General features: G+C 30.5%; 2 protein-coding genes across 3 annotated transcripts; one reads left to right on the top strand and one right to left on the bottom strand.

Moving 5' to 3' along the window:
- The first annotated feature begins 135 nt into the window (after nt 1–135).
- Nucleotides 136–10,664, top strand: LOC123672962 (sorting nexin-14-like). Its single transcript, XM_045607329.1, has 12 exons — nt 136–371; nt 426–690; nt 2,958–3,334; nt 3,616–3,932; nt 4,605–4,885; nt 7,334–7,392; nt 7,450–7,660; nt 9,069–9,247; nt 9,303–9,575; nt 9,628–9,815; nt 10,177–10,338; nt 10,391–10,664. Exons 1-12 carry the CDS (start codon nt 250–252, stop codon nt 10,642–10,644), a joined length of 2,688 nt encoding a protein of 895 aa, XP_045463285.1. The 5' UTR covers nt 136–249; the 3' UTR covers nt 10,645–10,664.
- Nucleotides 10,665–11,473: 809 nt separating this feature from the next.
- On the bottom strand, nt 11,474–19,175 carry LOC123672965 (uridine-cytidine kinase-like 1). Of its 2 annotated transcripts, none has more exons than XM_045607334.1 (8): nt 18,958–19,175; nt 18,633–18,772; nt 15,746–15,916; nt 13,976–14,253; nt 13,549–13,872; nt 12,790–13,045; nt 12,541–12,686; nt 11,474–11,840 (listed from the first exon to the last, which is right to left on the bottom strand). In XM_045607334.1, exons 1-8 carry the CDS (start codon nt 19,008–19,010, stop codon nt 11,535–11,537), a joined length of 1,674 nt encoding a protein of 557 aa, XP_045463290.1. In that variant the 5' UTR covers nt 19,011–19,175; the 3' UTR covers nt 11,474–11,534. The 2 variants fall into 2 exon arrangements, with proteins under 2 accessions (XP_045463290.1, XP_045463289.1); XM_045607333.1 differs by having other exon boundaries at nt 18,633–18,775; nt 18,958–19,173.
- Between the last annotated feature and the right edge of the window lie 1,765 nt (nt 19,176–20,940).

Below are 20,940 nucleotides of genomic sequence, written 5' to 3'. Positions count from 1 at the left end.
TCAGTAAATACCACAGGATATTAAAAAGCATAGACATGTAAGAATAATAAGTAATAAGTCTTTGCTAAAAAGTGATCAAATTTGGTAGTTCCAAGTATACATAGTTTATTAGTTATAAAACATTATTTGAACGTAAAAATGTCAAATATTCAAACAAAAAACAAATACTCATTTCAAAATGAAGACTCATAAACGTTTATTTTTATTTCTTTGAATGTTTCAACGTTACATTCCTTGAAAACATTCAATATGATGAAGATTATTCATAAGGATTTTACTGAAACCATCGGTATCTTGAAAAGAGATCAATTTTCTAAGAATGGCGTGTTATTTTTATCAGTAATACTATTAACATCTTCAATTTTTTTGAGGTATATTGATTTCAATATAAAACCCTAAAATTTTTTATTCAATTTTTTTTGCAGTTATTCTTTGGCTTTTATTCTATTAAGTACATATGTAATAGGTTTGATTGTAAGCTATGGATTCATAAAATTCAAAGGATTTACATCAGCAAATTTAGTTCGCTTGTTGTGTTTCTACAAAGGACAAATATCTAAGACCAAAAAGATTGGTAGCTCTTGTACAGTTTGTCATAATTCTTCTTGTGATAGACATCGTCAAGATTTCGATATAGCACCTTGGAATGATTTGTTTATAGATGATGCACTCAATGAATCTATTGAAAAGGTGAGTTCTGATTGACCATTAAATTCGTAGGCTTTACAAATTGAATGTTTTTTTATTAATCAGAAATTCATGCAATATTCAAAAAGAATTTTGAAATATTTTTATATTAGATAAATATAAATAAATAAATTTTCCAAATATATAGTGGAGATTCAAATATATAATGTTTTGAGTTTCATTTCGGAAATAGTCTTTTCTAGATAAGGTGTGATTGGAATTTCTAAATTATAAATTTTTTCATGTTTCACTTCCTAAAATTATCAATTATACAGGGTGAGTCTTTGACTTGTACATATATTTGAACCGAAGATTCCTGAGGTTAAAAGAAACACTTTTTTCCTTAATAGTTTTTTCCGATTCGGCCCGGTTACAAAGATACAGGCTGTTGAAAATCGATAAAAAAATGTGATTTTCGGCTATATCTCGTAAATGGTTCTATTGAAGGAAATGATTTTTGGAATATAGCTCTTCCTTGACATGACACATCTTTTCCGAACACAAGATTCCATACATATATATATGGTCTTATTCAAATAACCTTTGAGATCAAAGCAATGTAGTGTAGTGAATAATATAACTTGAGTATGAATTTATCAACTTGAACTTGAAATTAATTATAAAATTTCTTCAATTGATTGAAGGGAATTTAACCTGAATAAAGAAGTTTGATATTGGGGAATTAACGCAATTCTTCTGGAATAGGTTTCTTGATATAATTATTGACAGAATATGTGTACATACAGAATGGAGAAATGTGAATAGACTGTCTTTTACAATTGCACCACTTCATGTCTGCTCTGTGCTTCTGGTGTTTTGAGGAAAGTTGTAACCTAAGATCTTTTTTGTTTATATTGAACTGAAATATCAAGGGAAAAATTATGATTGGTTACCGTTGTTAAAAACATTTGACAAATTTTGTATAATTTCTACATGACCTTATAGATAAGGGTAGGTTGTTATATTACTATTGCGTAAACCAGGGCTCTTCTAATCAGTTCAGTATTTACTTTCCTTATTGAAAACTATTCCCATTTCTTGTATTGTATCGATATAATCCACTAATTTTCTCCAGCTAAAACTTATTGTTATGAGTTTTTATTTATTTTGTTATTATAATACAATTGGGATGGTATCTTTTATCAAACACTTATCAATAAATCCGATAACCCAGATAAAACAGGCAAAATGCCTTACTACAGCAAAAGAAGAAGAAACACATATCATCCATGAACCTTGTTTAACTTTAGAAATTTGACTGGTAAAAAGAAAGAATCTGGGGGAGGGTAGTTTAGAAAACAATACCATAACGTTTGAAATTACTGAAGGAAAAGAATGAAGAGTATTCTTCAAAACATATATTTATAATTAAGTTTGGAAAAAAGGCAAACGGGACAGTCAAGAAAATATGAAAATGCTATGGTTTATTGTCACCAACTTGAAGATAATGTGAAATTGTCTTAGTGAACTCAATAAACTGGACAGGAATAAGAGGAACTTGGAGACCACAGAACTGTTTATAGAGGTATATATATGAGATGTGATCTATTAATCACATAAAGCTCAAAATTTGAGGATGGATTCATCCTTAGTAAGTTCAATCTTATATGGGTTCAAGAAACAAGTGCTCAAAAATTGCCTGCAGTTTGCTTTTAGAGGATATCATCTCTATGGGTAATATATTTGCCAAATTATTGTGAGTGACAGCATACATTTTTTACAGGAACAACCATTTTTTGTTATGGCGGGAAGCATGTATGTATGGTAGTCCCAAAAATTTTTCATAGTCCATTAGGGGACATATTATACCACCTAATGTACTAAAAATATTTGGGACTACCTTACATAAATACTTCCCACCGTAACAAAAAAGGTTGTTCCTGTAAAAAACGTATGGTGTCACTTTCGATACTTTGGCAATTATGTTTCGATATCATCAACTGGTATTGACATCAGTGAAAGATTCTCCCATTTATAGGTGTGCATTTGAATGCTCGAATACAAATTCTAAAAAAAAAATATAATCAATCCACCAATATTTGAATTAGAAAATTATCAAAATATTTCATTTAGTTGAGTAGTATCAACTATGGAATTAGAGGGTCTTTCTCAGATCAGTCTCATACTCAGTCTAATAACTGCAGAATTGTTCTTGGAAAATTTTCTTTACCCAATGAAATCTTACTTTTTCAAGTATATAATTTTACTCCTGAATTTTCTATACATTTTATCATACAAAAGTTTTTTGAACTTGAAAAATTTTTTTTCAGTTTTACACTAAAATGTTGGAAGTATTTGTATCAACATGGTATGACAATCTGACAAAGGATGAAAGCTTCATATATGAATTAAAATATGCTCTAAAATATTCGACTGCTATTATCATTAGAAGAATTATGGAGATTGATTTACCTACTTTAATGTCACGCAAAATCTTACCGTGTATTATAAAGCATGTGGATGATGTTATATACATAGAAGATATAGCCAAATTGAAAAATAGCAACATAAATGATGTAGCTATTGAATATTGGGGAAATAAACTGCATGGAGCAGTTACAAATAGAAGAAATGAACTAATATATCTTCGGGAACTGTCTTCATCCCTTTTGCCAATAATCTTACCATCAAAATATTTTCAGTGCAGGTATGTTCTAACTACTTTTGCCATTAAGGATGAAATGATTTTCATAAATTCAAATATGGAATTCATAACCTATGCTGTTAATTTAGTGAATTTTCTTACTTCCTAGTTCAAAACCAAAAGTGTTCTAGAAGAAATAATGAAGTAAAACTGTTTATCTGTCATTTAGATGATTTTTTCAGAATATTAAACCTTTGTGTAAAATTGACTGTGGAAAATAATCTGAAACGTCTCGTATTATTCACTTAATTATTTACATTTTTTAAACAATTCCATTTTTGTAGGAACTCTTCTGTATTATTTCGGGAACTTATTGCTTGTTGGGTACTACTTCCAATGATGGATGCAACATTGAATCCCAATATGATCAATTCCCTGATTGTAATTAGTGCAAATTTCAAATCAAAACATTCCAAACCTAGAGCACCTGCTATTAAAAAGTGTTATTTGCAAAACTTTGTTTGTCCTATAGATCAGAAAAAATCAATTTTCTATAGAGATTTGAATGAAGTTAAGGAAAATACAGAATTGCTTTACACATTCATCCAATTTTTGAAAGGTGAAGATCAGGTCCACTTGTTAAAGTTCTGCTTAGATGTAGGTGAGTGAATTTTATATTTTTATAAAACAACAATCTTGATTTATATTTTGGTAGCATGGGATAAATCTAGAAAGTATTTTATCTGATGTTTTCATATAATATTCTGTAACAATTAATTTCTCAATATAACATTAATTTTTATGGGACTATCACAGACAATGAGGTCACACGCACGGAAAATTTGCTATGAAAGCAATACTGCATAATAACACATCTTATATACATATTTTTTTATCTCTTCCAATAATTTAGGAATTCTGTAATGTTTAAAATTGGTGATTATTCTTAACAAAAGTAACAACTCAATTCTTTGAAAAACTGTATTGATAAAGCGCCGCCAAAACTATTCAAAATTACAAAAAAAAGAATGGCTTTTTGTCTTCTTTTATTGGGGAATGCTTCAATGTTATCTTTTATGTTGAATACTGTTTTGTTAGTTTAATTCAGCAGTTTCTTCTGTACAAACTACATAGTTTCAAGAAGAAACATAAAATTTGAGTAGTTTTGATTTGTAATTGTATAAAAAGTATTGTAAAAAATCCCTTTGCATACATACTCGACTTGTGGACCTCATCTTTGGCCCAGTCCACCGAAAAGAGTAGTTTTTAAACCTTTTTGTTTAATATATTATTCTGAAGCAATCAGAAAAGGATCATTTAATTTTTAATACAGATCAATTCAGTAACATATTGATGGCTCCAGATCATAGCAAAAAAACCTTGGATGAGCTTTATGGTAATGCTCTTGCTATCTACAATGAATACTTCTCTAAAGAAAGTTCGAATTTCATAAAATGCAGTGAGAATATATCGCAAGAAATGAAAGAACTTCTTAAAGATGGAATACGTAGCATTGCTAAATTGAAGATTTCCGCACCATTAATGGAGGCATACAAAGTGGTTTTCAATAATTTGGAAGAAAATTGGTTACCTTCATTCTACAAAAGTAATGAGGTATGAATACTGGATTATAATTAAGACTATGTTAAAAAAGCTCCGGGATTGACCAATGAAACGCATAATATGTATTATTCATCCAAATTCATTGTGACTTGACACCTTGAAAGGCGAATAATAACTCTGTGAGATATGCGTTATCTTGGTCCAAAATCCTTAGTTATTCTTTCCGAAAAACTAGTCTTCGATGAATAAGCTCTTTTTAATGCGGTATAACGTTTAAATAACACATCTCATCTCATATTCTGGTCAGTATTCTGAGTGAAGTACTCTACGATACTTGGAGAAAACTGTCAACATCACATTTGAAAAACTGCTTTTGGCTCACTTGTAAAGTGTCATTCCGAAGCTTGTTTGTAGGTCAAACTCGGGAACCCATGTCTCATCATCAGTTACAATTATTTTTATGAACGAGCTGTGAACTAGTCAAACGACCAGGTTTTTCATGTTCAAAAAATTATCTAAATTGGAACCCCAGGAATCACAAAGAGAACCAGGAAAACTACGCAAAGCAGACCGACGTTATATAAGAAAACCTGGAGCACTGATTTCCCTCTAAGCGCTGGTTAACGGCGATCGTCGGCTACCGATCTGAAGGATCCAGATTTTCGTCAAGTCATTCACGTGTTGAATTAGAAGCATGCATGTTCGAACACAATGGAGATCAGTATCATCAACGACGTGAAATGCGAATGTTATAGGGACCAAATAATTCGGCAAAAAACGTTAGAAGAAATTTCACAATTGATTAATAATAGTTATTTATAATACAAGTGCAGAAGGCATTGGTATTCTTCCACGAGTTCAAAATTCAAAAACGAGCCACGAAGTGGCGAGTTTTGGAATGAACGAGTGGTAGAATGAGCCTTCTGTACGAGTATTATACATTATTTTCTCTAATTCATTGCATTTTCATTGAAATTAATGAAATATTTCCATAAATATAATTTAGTGATTTTTGCATTGAAAAATGTTGGTTGGCAGAACTGATTTTTTTAAGGCAAATTGATGAATTGACAGATAAAGCCGTGGCGGAAAGTTCGGAGTACCAACATAGAATAATAAAATATAACCATGAAAACTGTGCGTTTCTGATATATTCTCGCACGATTTTGTTCTACAAGATGTGGAAGAATGAACGGAATAACCACAGAATTGGAGAAACTATGTTCTTTTTCACTCATTTTGGGTCTATTCAGAATATGACCGTAATTTCAAAACTTCCTATCCGAATATCAAACAAGTTAGTTTCCTTTATTCATCTTTAAAATACTATAATCACTTTATCATTATTTAAAAGCTCATCTCAATTGACAGAATTTTCGCAATATCATAACCAGTTCTGAATGAAGTATGTCTCATCATTATTTCAATAAGTTTTATTATACAGGGTGACCCATTTCAGAATATCCACCGCTTGGGAGGAGCTTAAATCCAATTTTTCGTGGAAAACTAGGAATACATTGTCTTTTGTTTTTGCCATGAAATTAACTGTTATGGAGATCTTAAGTGTTTTATTTTTATAATGTTTATGTACACACACAAACTACTGAGCATATTTGTGGCTTGAGGACAGGGCCTTGTCCTAAAGTCACAAACAAATCAGTTCAAAAAAATCGCATGATTAGCAATGCACAGTTCTATTATCGTTTGATAAAAGCATCATTCAACAAGAAAAATAATAAACAATAAGGAAGTTGTCTAAAATAACACACAATCTAGCAGTGGGAACAATTTCCAAATTAGGTGTGTGGTGAGAATGATTATAAGATGATCAGGAAAAATTAAGCTTTCAAAAAATAGCACAGAAATCTAGTGTTCCCATTTAAAAAAACATAACTTTGGGTCATAGCTTCGTAGTTAAAAACCCGTTTTAAAAGACGAGCACGCCACTGGATTCAACGTAAAAAAGTGCCTGTATAATGTTTTAATTTCAGAGCTCTATCATCAATATCAACGGAGATATAAATGTTTTTCGATATCGCCATTTTTCCAATTTTCGCTTATAACTCGAAAACAAAAGAAGGTGGCCAAAAATGAATACTACCCTTGATAGTTTCTTAGAAAAAGAGACCAAGAAGTGGGTATCAGATTTTGTCTATCACCTCTGGTTTGAAAGTTCTAGTGCTAAAACATCGAAATTTGCCCACCCTGTACATGTATGCACACAATGCCAATCATCGATCCATTATATTTCTGCCTTTATGTTTGACGACGCTAGTGTAAAGCTGGTATAATATGGGCTTTTCGAGATAATTTGTCCCAAATTTTTATCGTAAATAAATTTATTAATTGAAACAATTAACAGATGAAGCTCAAACTCTGCGTGAGTATAGAGGACAGCTGTGTCAATTTAACTACAAAGAGAAGTCAACCTTCTCTTTAGGAAGGTCTCTTTTAAATATCAATTCTCTTAATAATCATTTCAATTAAACCTCTTTGCAGTTTTATAGTTATTTGTGTGGAATGAAAACATCCCTAAATGACAAATCATCGTCAAATGAGTAAGAACTATGGAATTCAGCTTTTTATAGCTTTTAAATAAGCACTTTTTACTTCAGAATGAATAAACAGGAAGCTTCGTCACTGACACCGAGATTGAGCAGTCTTAGGAAACTGAGATCAGCCCTAATGAGTTCGACACCTGTAGAAGGATCAAGATTATTACCTGAAAAACAAAGTTTTGAGGGTGTGGGAGAGATTGTCAACCCTATTTGTTATAATATTTTTAGAGATATCAGTACCTGGAAAATATCAATTTCTTCATATGTGGTAAGCAATGGAACAATTATCTTTTAATAATTTTGCGCTTAATGAATTATAAATCTTTACGTTTCACTGCCTAAGCTTCAACATAATTTGTTGAAAATTGTTAGTCATACTCAATAATACATTCATTTTAATTTGTTCACTTGTGTTTTCACTCGTTCTATATTTTTATGCTAAATATGTCGTTCCTCAGCCTCGAATTTTTTTTAATAATAATGATTATTATTTTCCCCAATGAAGTTTGGTTGTTATCTAGGTAAAATATCTTAAATTTCTCAATAGTTGTTTTGTGTTATACATGCAGAATCTAAAAGTAGACAACTGCTTTCCATAATGAATTATAAATCTACAATTTGTCCTAGAATAGTAATTTATAATACAAGTGAAGAAGGCAAGGATATTCTTCCACAAGTTCAAAATTCAAAAATGAGCCCTCTATATAGTTAGTATACTATGGTATTATGCCATTAGTCCAGCCATATACAGTACTTGTTCAATATTTATTTATTTATATTTTTATTTATTTGTTTATTTATATGCTTACTATACGTCATTTTTATTATTATTACATTAAATCTACAAATCAACTAAGTTGTTCCAGTAAAATATAAGATATGATACACTTAACAAATTTCAAATAACCATAACACTGTCTCAAAGATATAGGTAAGTTGTTGTATTCCTTCATTCTTGAATAAACAGAAGATCATCTCTGTTCAGAATTTACTTTCTTGAGACGAAATTTATCCCTATTACCTAAGGTTGTGTTGATGCAGCTCACCAGACTTCTCCAACAGTAAATTATTTTTGACAAGATTATTATTAATTTTATAAATCATTTTGTATTGGCTGAGAATAAGTATTTTGTCAAATTTCTTCAACTGCAATTCTCTGTACCTATATAACTCACTTGTTGGCGTGTCATAAGGAAAACCGTAAAGGGCCCTTATACCTTTGTTCTGCAGCACCTGTATTTGTTTTAAATTTTTCCTGGATGTATTCCCCAGATCACAAACATGTAAGTCAGAACAGACTGAATATGTGCTGAATAGAGAAATTTTTTACATTCATCAGTAATGAGTTCTCTTACTCTCTTAAAAGCACCAATGAGACATATAAGTTTTTCGATAATTTTTTCAATATGAAGATCCCATTTCAGATTTTCTGTTATATACAGCTCTAAGTATTTAACATGATCAACTTGCTTTAACGGCGTATTGTTGATGATTAAACTAATAGTTCTTGTTTTTCTTTGCTTAGTCTTGAAGTGAATGAAAACAGTTTTTTCTTTATTAAGTACAAGTTTGTTTTACCTATATCGAACAATTTTAGATCCTGGTTTATTTCCTTCTGTAATATGTTTAGATCTTTTCCGCTATCAATGTTTATAGGTGAATTTTTTCACTTTCAGTCTTTGAATAAAGTAATTTATTTCCATGTCAATGTGAAAAGACCTTCTACAACTAATAATGAAGTGGAAACATCTAGAGTAGTACTCAGGAAAGATCAGGACTTTTTCACTCTCAAAGCAAAATTGATCGAGTTCCATGGTGAAAATGAAATAACAGATTCTCCTTTACCTATCAGAAAGTAAGTATTTGAAATCAATGTTTAACACATTTTTGAATATTTTTACCAAATTCAGAGCTGGTTCAGACATCGGCACTAGAATGGCCGGTTATGAAAAATTTCTTCAAAAAATCATACAGAATACAACACTAAGGGGAAGTGATTTATTATACACGTTCCTCACAACAGAGGATGATTTTTCATTATACCTATCAACTTGTGGGGCACCTGTACAAGACCTTAGCAATATATATCAGTCTGTAGCGCAAAAATTACGTAAGGAAAAAGGTCAACATTTAGATAATTTCATGTCTGTCTTCATGGCTTCTACAGGAAATGATAAATCAAGGTAAACTTTATATTGTTGGATCTTTGTTTTGCATTGATGCAATTATTTTTAGCAAGTTTTCAACTCTAGAAATTGGAGATGAGGTAGATCCTCTAGGTCTGATTTCACAAGATATTCCCATAAAGATATTCCATAACACAATTTTCAATGATAATTTTGGTATAACTTTCAACGATTCTAGAAGAAAAACAACCAATAGTGTTAATCCAATTCATATTTTAGATTGTCTGTTTTATATAGGTAATTATAATAATAGATTTACGTTTTTCCATATTATACAATAATTAAAACATTCTGAAAAATGATGAATCTAGCATACCAACCGGATATTCTTTCTAGTATGATGAATAATTTTTTAAATCAAATCATTTCTGAAAGTGATAGAGCAAGGATTTCCTGCTCTATATTGCATTATATAGAATGTGTTTTGGAAAATAAATGCTGAGTACTCTACAAAAGAGAGGATTATATGAATCCTGAAGAGTATATGTGAAGTATTCTGAAATTTGAAACTTTTCTTTATTTTTGAAATTTTCCTATAAATTCAATAGAATAGTAAGTGTTCTAGAGTTAAAAACCCTCTCAGTTGTACTATTTTTAGGTAAACATATATTAAATGTTCCACAAATTGTTTTGAGGTTTTATGTGGCAACCTGTAACATGGTTGGTGAAACACTTGAATCTATTTGGTGTATCTTTATTCAGAAGAAGATGACCAGGGTTTGTCAACAGCATTTGGAGTATCTAGTGACTTGTCTGCAAGGTATAATTGCTCCATAGTCAAAAAGTAATAAAAACTACTTTTTCAATTTTAGATGTGATATTTGAGAATCCTGATTACTCACTCACAAATTTAGAGCTACAAAAACGTGAAGAAGAAGCATTAAGAATTTTAAAAAGTTTTTCAACTGAATTCCTATATAATCTACTTGGGAAGAATTTCTCCGATGGAATTGTTAGTTTATGGAAATTAATGCAAAACCCATTATTCAACAAACAATTGACCTATCAGATTTTAGATCTAGTGTTCTCTGAAATGTATCCAAATATTGTGCAAATGAAAAAATAAATTATCAATGAAAATTTAAATTTATTTTCTATGTTGCACTTCCTTCCATATATAATAATGAATTTCTGTGGAAATAAACATTAAATAAATACAATAAATTAAATTGTTGGTGGAAAAAACCTAGCAAAAACCTGTGTGTCCAAACTATCAAGGAATCATTTTCAATCAATAAAAACTCAAATATTACAAATACTACTTTCTCATGTTTGTAGAATATGAGCAAATTAGATAAGTGATTGAATATTGTGAAATATTTCTTAATTATCCTTATTTTAGAGCATTAAAGAACAAAATTGTAGTCAATTAGATAATATTAATATTTTTGGGGAATTAGATGGAGTTTAGTCAGTTGTTATTGTAGTCATGAGTACATTTGAATGGATTTTTGCTTTTTTCTTTGGGGCCAAAATAATTAAAAATATATGAAACATCTCCATTCCATTTTTTTGTCATCATTACCGTTACTTATTCCCTCGGGTATTTCGGCTGTCGTCGTTCCAACCAATTCATGTTATTATGGTGGTATTTGATTAGGTTAGGTCGATCACTAACCGAAAACAAGATATCTTCAATTAATAATTAAGACCACTGCAGTTTTTACGTTCCCTTGAAACATCTTCATTGTTTTCCAATAAGAAAAGAGCTTTCTCGATAGCCATTACTTCAGAAATAAATATGAAACAAATATCTAGTAGTTTGATTCCAATGAAAAATTATGATGAGAATTGTTCACTGAAGATCCCACTATTTCTCATTGACTATATTCATATACCACAAAGATTTTTTTTGAAAGTTGATTTTAGAAAAATTGAATATTATTGACTATCAATAAAACAGCGAATAAAATAGTATATTTCCATTAAAATCACTCACAGTCACAACAAATATAATCAATTATATTCCGTCCCAAAATAGCGATCACCAAAATTGCCAATACCTGGCAATACATAAAATTTTTCGTTGATCTCAGGATCAATAGCAGTTGTCACAATTTGAACATCTGGAAAGGCGTACGCTATAGAATGAACTCCAGATTCTGCCATCAACAATGATACTATAATAATGTTACTTTGTTGAACGTCATGATCAAGTAAAACTCTGATGGCCATCATAGCTGCTGCTCCTGTGGCTACTGTTGCATCCATTAAAATTACTTTATAATCTTTTATATCTTTGGGAAGTCTTAAATAATATAGCTGAAATTAAATGATTATTCATTAAAATCGTTGGTTACGAATGAAAAAGTATTGAATAAGGTTATTCTGATAACTGATATTCTATACTTAGAGATGTAGACATTAAAATAAAATAATCTGGAATAATTTCAATATTTTTTCAATAGGATAATGTCGAGTCACCAAAAAAAGTAATTTCAATATAAGTTTGAAGTCAGTATTAAGTGAAATGTCACCAAATTCTAGTATTTATATTTTCTTTAAATATTCTCGATGACATTAAAATAAAAATAACCTACAATTAATGGGCAAAATCTGACTAGGGCTTCCATAAATATGGCTGCTCAAATTTTTTTTTCTTATTAATTTCAAACTTGTCAATTAATCGCGATGAAAATTTTCATTTGGAAGTAGAATGTAACATTCAAGACTCCTGAAGAATTGCATGTTGATCGCTAAACAGAACCATGGGAAATTGAAGAAGAAAAAAATCAACCATTATTTTATGACCACAAAATAAATGGAATTGAGATTTTGGGTGTTCATAAGAAATAACAAGATCTATGCAAAATTGATCACATAGAACCACAGAAAATTTAAGAAGAATATTTAAAAATTAAAATTCCAATCTTTCTGTGATTACTGATCTGAGAGCTCAAAAATGGACCATTTTTCTAAATAATGAGAAAATTACATGTTGTATTATGAATGTGAGATTTACCTCAGGCTCTCCTGTTTGGAGATTAGTTTGAATAAGAATCTTTCCTATTCTTATATCCTTACATACATCACATACTGCTTGTTCCATTGTTTCACCAGCTCTCAAAATTGAAACCCCACAAATTTTATCTGTTGCCATTCTTTTTCCTAAGAATTATAAGAAATATTGATTAGCAATGCAAGTAGTAAAAGTTATGGAGTTAATAAAATGGCATCGCCTCTTATTATTATAAATGGAAATACAACAAACCTTCATAGGTAACACCTTGTGGAGTGTCCACTATGGTTGCGTTGAACTTCATCAATGACAATGTGTATTCTAATACAAGTCTAATCAATCGTTTACTATAAAAAATAAATTCATCTCTAGCAGTATCCTTGTTTCTGATGAATGTATGTAGACCTCTTATTTGTGGGGTTGTAGGTAATAGTTTGACTGTGTCTGGTAAGGGTTGGCCACTGAAGGCATGAGATTGAGCTAATTCTTCACGAATTTTTAATCCTCTCTGAAAAAGATGAATAATATTCAGGTGTAGCCTTTGTTGAGGATTTGCAATGAACATCTGAATGATGATATTTAATTGCATTAATTAAGAATACAAGCAGCTAATTGATTAAAAAAAACCTAAATTCATGGAACCAGGAAGAAAATAGATCTATTTCAATTTCAGTACTCTCAGCTAATGTAGTTCACAAAGAGTCTGGAATCATATCTCATTAGGTTTCTTTTGGTTGAGTTATATCAAAGTTTTTTGAAGATAATCAAACTTTGAGTCAATAAAAAAATTCTTGGTACTAAGTTCCATCAAACCACATGTTATCATATTGATAGTAATTTGCATTTGTTACAAAAAATTCAAAATTCTTATTTCATCTTTTATGATGATCAATAAAATTTTGTTATCAAATTTGATTACCCCTTTTTTTAGCTTAATTTATTTTGTTACCATATTGAACTAGAATATAAAATTGGGTGATCCGTTTTCTATGTATTACTGAAATTACTTACCGACTGTAGTTGAGTATGAACATGTTGTACAATCAATTGAATAGCGACTTCATTTTCTCCTCCTCTTGGAACTATTATATCTGCATACACCATTAGAGGTGCAATATAGTGATTAAAAGAAGGTTGCACCATACCTTTATACTGCTTTAAAACACCTTCTAAATCCCTACCACGTTGAGCAATATCTCTTTTGAGTCTTCTTGCCAATCTTACATCTGCATCAGTATCAACAAAAATTTTCATGTCCAACATATCCCGCACTTCTTTATTGTAAAACGCCAAAATACCTTCAAAAATTATAACGTTTGCTCCATACATTGTTTTCTGAAATATATTAGAGAGATGTGAGTAACGTGGAAGCTTGTTAAGTTGGTAAATCAATATTTAAATTATATTTTACTATTAAAAATGAGCAATTTGAACTTACTGTTCTTGATTCTCGGGAATGTGTTACAAAATTGTAAATAGGAACTTCAACTTTTCTTCCCTCCTTCAATTTTTTCAATGTATCTGATAATATTTCAAAATCAAATGCTTCTGGATGATCAAAGTTGTATTCATTTCTGTGAGATTCTTCATGTTGTTTAGGAGTAAGAACTTTGTAAAATGAATCCATACTTAAAAGAGTGACCCAAGACACACCGAGAGATTCGATGATTTTTTCCGCAACCGTAGTTTTACCGGATGCACTTCCTCCACAAATACCTATAAAAAAACACAGTTTGTATTGAAAATATTTACAGATGTATATTTTCATTTGTTTGCTTCTTTCTTTCATCCCTTCTTAATGAGGAAAATAGTAAATTTCAACTAAAATTCCCACTGCACAGAGATAAAGTTTAATTGATGGCCATCGACCAGAGGTCTTTCAGCCTATTACTAGTACTACTATTCTAGTTGTTCACGTGAATTTGCCTATTACCGGCTTTTTTTGAGAGATCTTCTATTTCATTTGTCTTTTTGTTAAGTGGCTTGACATTAGCGTTTGGAATACCTAAGGGTTTTTTGGATATTTTGTACATTTAATTGAACACGCCACAAGACAAGCATTGGGTGCATTATTGGTTTTGCACTGAGACATATTATCTGGTCCTTGACATTTCGAGTTTGTGCAAGAATCTGTTTTATGGTCGACTTGCAAACATTTGTTACAAGGTATAGAAGTTAGGTCTGGTGGATGGCTGGGATATACCAAATAGTATTGATTCATGAAAAAGAATCCATTATTCACAAGTGCTTCAAATTCAATTCAATTTCACCCATAACAGTTCTGATAAATCTTGTAGGTTTTGACAGGGCTCTTGAGATAATCCTTTTGAAGTGTCCATGTTATGTTTCAAGATAAAAGATGCTGACTATTTATTTTTCTTTGGTACACTTTTCCATATTTGAAATCACCAGAGTACGTTTGTTGAGGCTCCCTTTTTGTATCCTTTGTTTTTTACGCGGTTGTTTCCTTGTAACTGACTATTCTCTTCTTGTTTTTTAGTTCTGACAGGGCTTGTTTCAACTACTTTTTATGAGTATTGTATTTGAGGATAAAGCCGAGGTTGGTTTTGAGAATTGTAGCTCTACATGGGAAATTTCGTATTCAAAATGGTCAACATTTGTATTCTATACATTTATTTTCTGAATTAATATGAAATAAATTGGAATATTCGATCTTCTTGATCTCATCAATTTTGGCTGAAAAGTTTCTGTTTATCATTTATGTTGGTTGGTTTGTTTTGATTTTCGATGTTTCTTGTAGTTGATTATTTTTTGTTGACATGGAAAGTAATTAGACATGGAAGATATTGACTGTTCATTATTTTCCTTATCAATTTTCATTGGTGAAAATGTTTTGGATCATTTATTAATTTGAGTTGTTTGAATACAATATCAGGAGATTTATTATCTTTTTTTATCTGTAGCGTTTTTGGTTGACTTTTTCTTAAGTTTTTTTCACTTTGAATCTCCCTGGTTTCTAGGTTCTTCTCCTGAAGAGGTATAAGTAGAGGTGCCGCTGACCTGGGACATTTCTGATCTGTAGAAATGTTCAAAGTCTGCAGCGCTAGCAGAAATTGGCTTAGAAATTTTGATTTATCGAATTTAATTAACAATAATAGTCACTTTTTCAAAGAAATTCTCAAGAAACATAAAAATCATCTTATCACCCCACTGAACATTATCCCAGAAAGTAATAATGAATGCATACCAATCACAAATGGTTCAACCTTTTGACCTTCACTGTTATACCATGGTGGTCTTCCTGCAGTATAAATGGTTCTATGAGAAGTTCTTATCACTGATTCATTAGATCCCTTGTTCGAAGATTGGTTCAGTGAAGTAGTTCTCTGTCTTCTGCATTTTGGTGATTTTTGAGAACCTGGAAATTGAAGGAATTTCAGTTGGTGTTTTTCACATTTGGAGGATTGTTAAAAAAAATGTTAGGTTTATGAAATTCCCAGAGCTTATGCAATTTAGGAGAATCAGATGTGTTTTAATTGATTTAATTATGATATATATATCTTAGTTCTGGTTTATTTTGATTTGAAAATAATAACCACTCCCGATGAAATAGCACTAAGATTAGAACATACAATTAATTACATTACTGGTAAGGAGTAAGAAGAATAACCTCAAATATTGAAATTCACCAAGATCAAGTCTCATGCAGTAGCATAGCATGATGGTTTCTGCCAGAATATTTTCGCACCCAGATTTATGACCATGGATAATTTTCATTTATTAATACTGGACAATTATTTTTATTTCGGTGTAGTGGCGTCCAAAGGGGTGAAAGAGAAGTGTTGGGCATCCTTAAGCAAGGTGGAGAGACGATATCTAATGACATGCAGGGAAAACTGGATTCAAACTGCCTAGCAGAAATCGATATGGAAAGCAATGGAAGAGGCCTATGTCCAGGAGTCGATATCTAGAGACTTAAGAAGGAAGGAAGGAATTATTGATTTTGGTTTATCCATTGTGCTACTTATATAATGTTCCTGTTTACCTATTTAAGGCCTCAAAACTTCAATTAAAACATGGAATATTTATCCACAATTTTCAACAATTTATTGAAAAAAAAAGATTTGATTTTTTCAAAATTATTGAGTATAAATAACTGAAAATATTTATGTTATTTTTCTCCTATTTTAAAAATGAATGAATTATAATATTTATGAGCAACTATTTTGAGGCAAAAAAAATATTACCTCTTAATTCAATACCAAAATTTATTTTTTCAATTTGCTACTCAACATTAGGTTTATTTCTTTCACAATAGTTTATTCTCCCAAATTCATTCAATCACTTAACCAAGAATATGAGATGCTTTTTTCGGTGAGCCCGACATTACCAGTTGCCGGACAAATGGCGATTTTGTTTATTTATTTATTTAATACATAATTCTACAAATCATCAATATATTGATATTTCCATAGAATGAATATGTTTCACAAAAATTAGTATAAAGTGAAAGTAAAAAACACCTAGAATGAATGTGACATTTTATAATTTTTAAGTAATCTATTGAATACTTTTAAAGATTCTTCCTTCTTTACTTCTTCTGGTAAGTTGTTGTATTCCATTGCAGCCTGATAGATCGGTGAATTTTTGGCTCTATTTGTTCTTATATTATCTAGATGGTAATTTTATATAATAATAATAAATTGTCTTCATTAAAGAAAAAAAGGCGAAGAGGCGAAGTTTAGCATAGCTACTTTTACTTAACCTCTTTAAATATAAATAAAATTCGAGAAAATGATGTATATGTGAGTACCTGTACATAACTTATGAGAAACACAACTTTTATTATTTAAAAAATTAAACGACCTTTGAAAAGTTGGATATTACAATGTAACTATGAGGTCAACAAAAAAAAAAGAAAGATGTAAATTTAATCCGTCATATTATTATTTATTTGACTTGGGGTTGTTATGGCTTGGTTAGCCTTCCAGGTATTCAATAATATTCATATTCCATTTGAAAAATCAATTTTTAGTGTATATGAATTTTGAGTGGAACCAAAGAAAAACTTCTTACAATTGATATAATTGCTGTTTGGGAAACTATCTGCCAAAATTAGAAATTAGTTGCCAATATAGTTATCCTAAGTTCTAGACCGAATTAAGAGTCGCGTGAAATTGTGTAAAACATCGTATGGGCCAGATTCTGTATTGAGAGCCAATAATGAGGAAAGAATTGTGACTTGGCTGAAAAAGAAGGAGTTACTGCAGGCTGTTCAGAAAATTTAAGAAGATAACAATCTGAAAACCACATGTAAAAATGGATGCTCGGGGCAGAAATGGTTTTCTAAATTCCCCAAAAGGCACCTTGAATTACAACGAGGTTAACAGAAGCACTGATTCTTTAAAAGCCAAGGTCTTCTCAGAAAACTTAAAAGCACAGTTTCTCAAATCAGAAACATTTTTACACAAATTTGGCAGTGTTGATTTATTCAAAGAATCAAGTTCTGTTCTGAAAACAGATGAAAAAGACTTCATCTTTTGCCCCAAAACCGAGAAAATATTAGGATTGAATAACATGGCGAAATGTGTATATTGTAAAAAAAGAAAAGAAAGGAAAATCTCTTATTCCTTTTCCTGAAAATATTTTTTGGGTTTGTTGATTGTTACATCATTGATATTTTCTCTATAATTTTATCCTTTGTCACCTTTTAAAAATGTTTTCATTTTTTATGCAAAAAAGTAGATATGAAAAACTCAATGAATATATATTTCCTTAGAATTTATTGCATTCAATTTCTAGAGCCTTGAAGAAATGTTCATTACCTGTCGGAGAACTGGCAATGCCTGGTCAACCACAGATAGGCGCTGGTCCAATCACTGGCAAATATATGCTTCGAAAGAATGAATAACTACATACAATATTATACAAAAACAATTACAATTTATATTCAGTTTGAAAAGAAATTTTCAAAATATTCAATAAACACAAATTTTAACCAATTCTCTCAATAATAGAATTTCAAACTATTCAAAAGTTCACATACATGTTAACTGTCTGAGCACTGGCGAATTCAGCCTAATATTAGAAATACTAACTTACTAATGAATATGTAAAATACCTGGCAAACTCACCTGTGGATGGGGGTCTAGGATGAAAAGATACTGTTGTCTGAAAAACCGAATGGTTGTAAAAATCAGGACTTTTTTCTTCCTCCGTTTCTCCATCAGCAAAAACTTCAATACATTCAGACTGTACTTCTATTCCGTCATCACTACTAAAATTCAATTTTGCAAGTAAATGCTGTATAAGGCATCAAAGTAGGTTATAGGTGAGTAAATTAGAGATTTATGAAATAGGCAAAAAAACTCATAATTGATGTTATAAGATTTCTAGGTAATAGTTGATAAATAATAACTCCAAAATCTTATTGGTTATGATAAATACATCATAAAATACCTTTCTGAACTAGCCGATGACAGGGGATCAAGAATATTCATTTTTGCAGCCATTTCAATATTTAAAATTATCTTCTATATTACAGTAAAGTATTTTATATTCGATATTTGCTTTGAATAAATAAATAAATATCGGATTTTACAATGTCAGCTTCCCAATTTAAGGATAAGTTAGGTTAGGTAAAGACAATATTTAGGTTAGGCCAGAGACTGGTAGTGGTGAGACTCCTCAGCATACTCCGATATCCTTAGTTTCTTTATACGTACTTTGAGGACTTAATAATATACAATGTACAATTACATATACAATGTACAAATTATAAATTGTATAAATTTCAAAAAATAAACAAAGTGACATTAATAACCCGAACCCCCAACACTAGAACAATTTTAATAATTTTCGGCTTACGTTTTGATTTGGTAAGATAATAATCATTTTTTGTGCCATATTCTTACGATGATTTTTGCGCACTTTTTCCAGGTCAGGGAAAATGCTAGTCATTTTAGAATTTTGAGCTGATAGTGGTCTCGAACGATTGGGTTTGACGCACAGGGTCCAATAATAAATATCATGCTTGAGTTCGTTAATGAGCAAAATCCGTTTAATGGTTCCGGTATTAATTACCCATATGAAGTTCTATTTGCTCAATAACGCAAAATATAATGAAAATGATTTATTTAAGCCTATCCGATCGAATTCCACTTTTGGAAGCAGTGGCAAAATAGTTATACGAAATCTCATGGAAAATTTGGTCAAGATTTTATAATCCTCAAATTAAAGAAAAATTTCTATGAAATTTCGATATCGTATATAAAATCCATCCATGAATTCTTGTTTTCTCGATAATTGCAGTCTATTTTCATCCGAAATAGACAAAATTGAATATTCTTCTCCCATGATTTATTGGCGCCGATATACAGAGTGGGCCACAGTCGATGGTATCCTATAAGACTTTTACGGAGAACGGAAGTTACGATTTTATTGAAAATTTGGTTTCGTCAATCGATCTAAGATATTTTCAGTGCTGCCGCTCATATCAAAAAGTACTAAAACAACTTCGATATTTCAAATAGAACATCCTGTATATTATTAATTTTTTCGATTTGGGGTAGGTTGATCATTTATTTTTTAACTTCCTTGTTCCTTATCTCTAGCAGTTTTCGAGTATTTGATTGATTTACTTATTTCTTTGTGAAAAACATAGCTTCGGTAGGTACTTGGAATCTTAGAAAAATCCCGAAATTTCGGATATGGATTACCAGTATCCCGTGTATAATTTATGTGTAATAAAATACGTCCTTATAACAGGGTTGTTCAAAATAACAGGCTTCAACGAGACATAATAAAATGATAAAAAGTGCGTTTTTTCAAATGAAACGACCTGCGTTCGATAAGGTTTATTCAAAAGAAATTTCCTTTTAGACGATATAACATGTTCCGATAACTAAATTTTAAGGATTCTTAATTAAAGGCAAGTTTTCATTCCAATGGCACTTTTAAGATACATTTGTTTTAGATATCTATGAAATACTGGTAGCAGAGACAAATTACTGTATCCGAAAAATAATATTTATTTTTGTCAAATAAATAAATTTCTCTTGAATTTAAATAGTGACGAACACAAGTAAAATGGTTTGTAAACACCATGGTGTTCGTGGAGTTAAGTTTGGGGATCATTGGTTTAAAGTAATAGAACTGATAAATTTCCATTATCTCAGCAATTTTGATTAAAAGTTTATTAGGACCTTAGGCATATATGAGTCCTCTAAGAAACCTAGAGCTTTTGTGAATTATTGAAACTATAATTTCATAGAATCATGAATTTTCATTTTTAAATTCCTGCCTCAAACTAAAAATTTTGGTGGGTTGAAAATTGTTTTTTCTAGAAGATTTTAACGACCCATAGAAAATATTAATCCAAAATAATTTTCCACTCAGAATTAATCATATAGATCTAGAAAATTTCATGCAAAACAGGTAAAA

This window comes from Harmonia axyridis, chromosome 2 (assembly GCF_914767665.1).
Source record: "Harmonia axyridis chromosome 2, icHarAxyr1.1, whole genome shotgun sequence".
Taxonomy (NCBI): domain Eukaryota; kingdom Metazoa; phylum Arthropoda; class Insecta; order Coleoptera; family Coccinellidae; genus Harmonia; species Harmonia axyridis.
The sequence above is the reverse complement of the archived record's forward strand: the minus strand, read 5'-3'. Positions and strand labels throughout refer to the sequence as shown.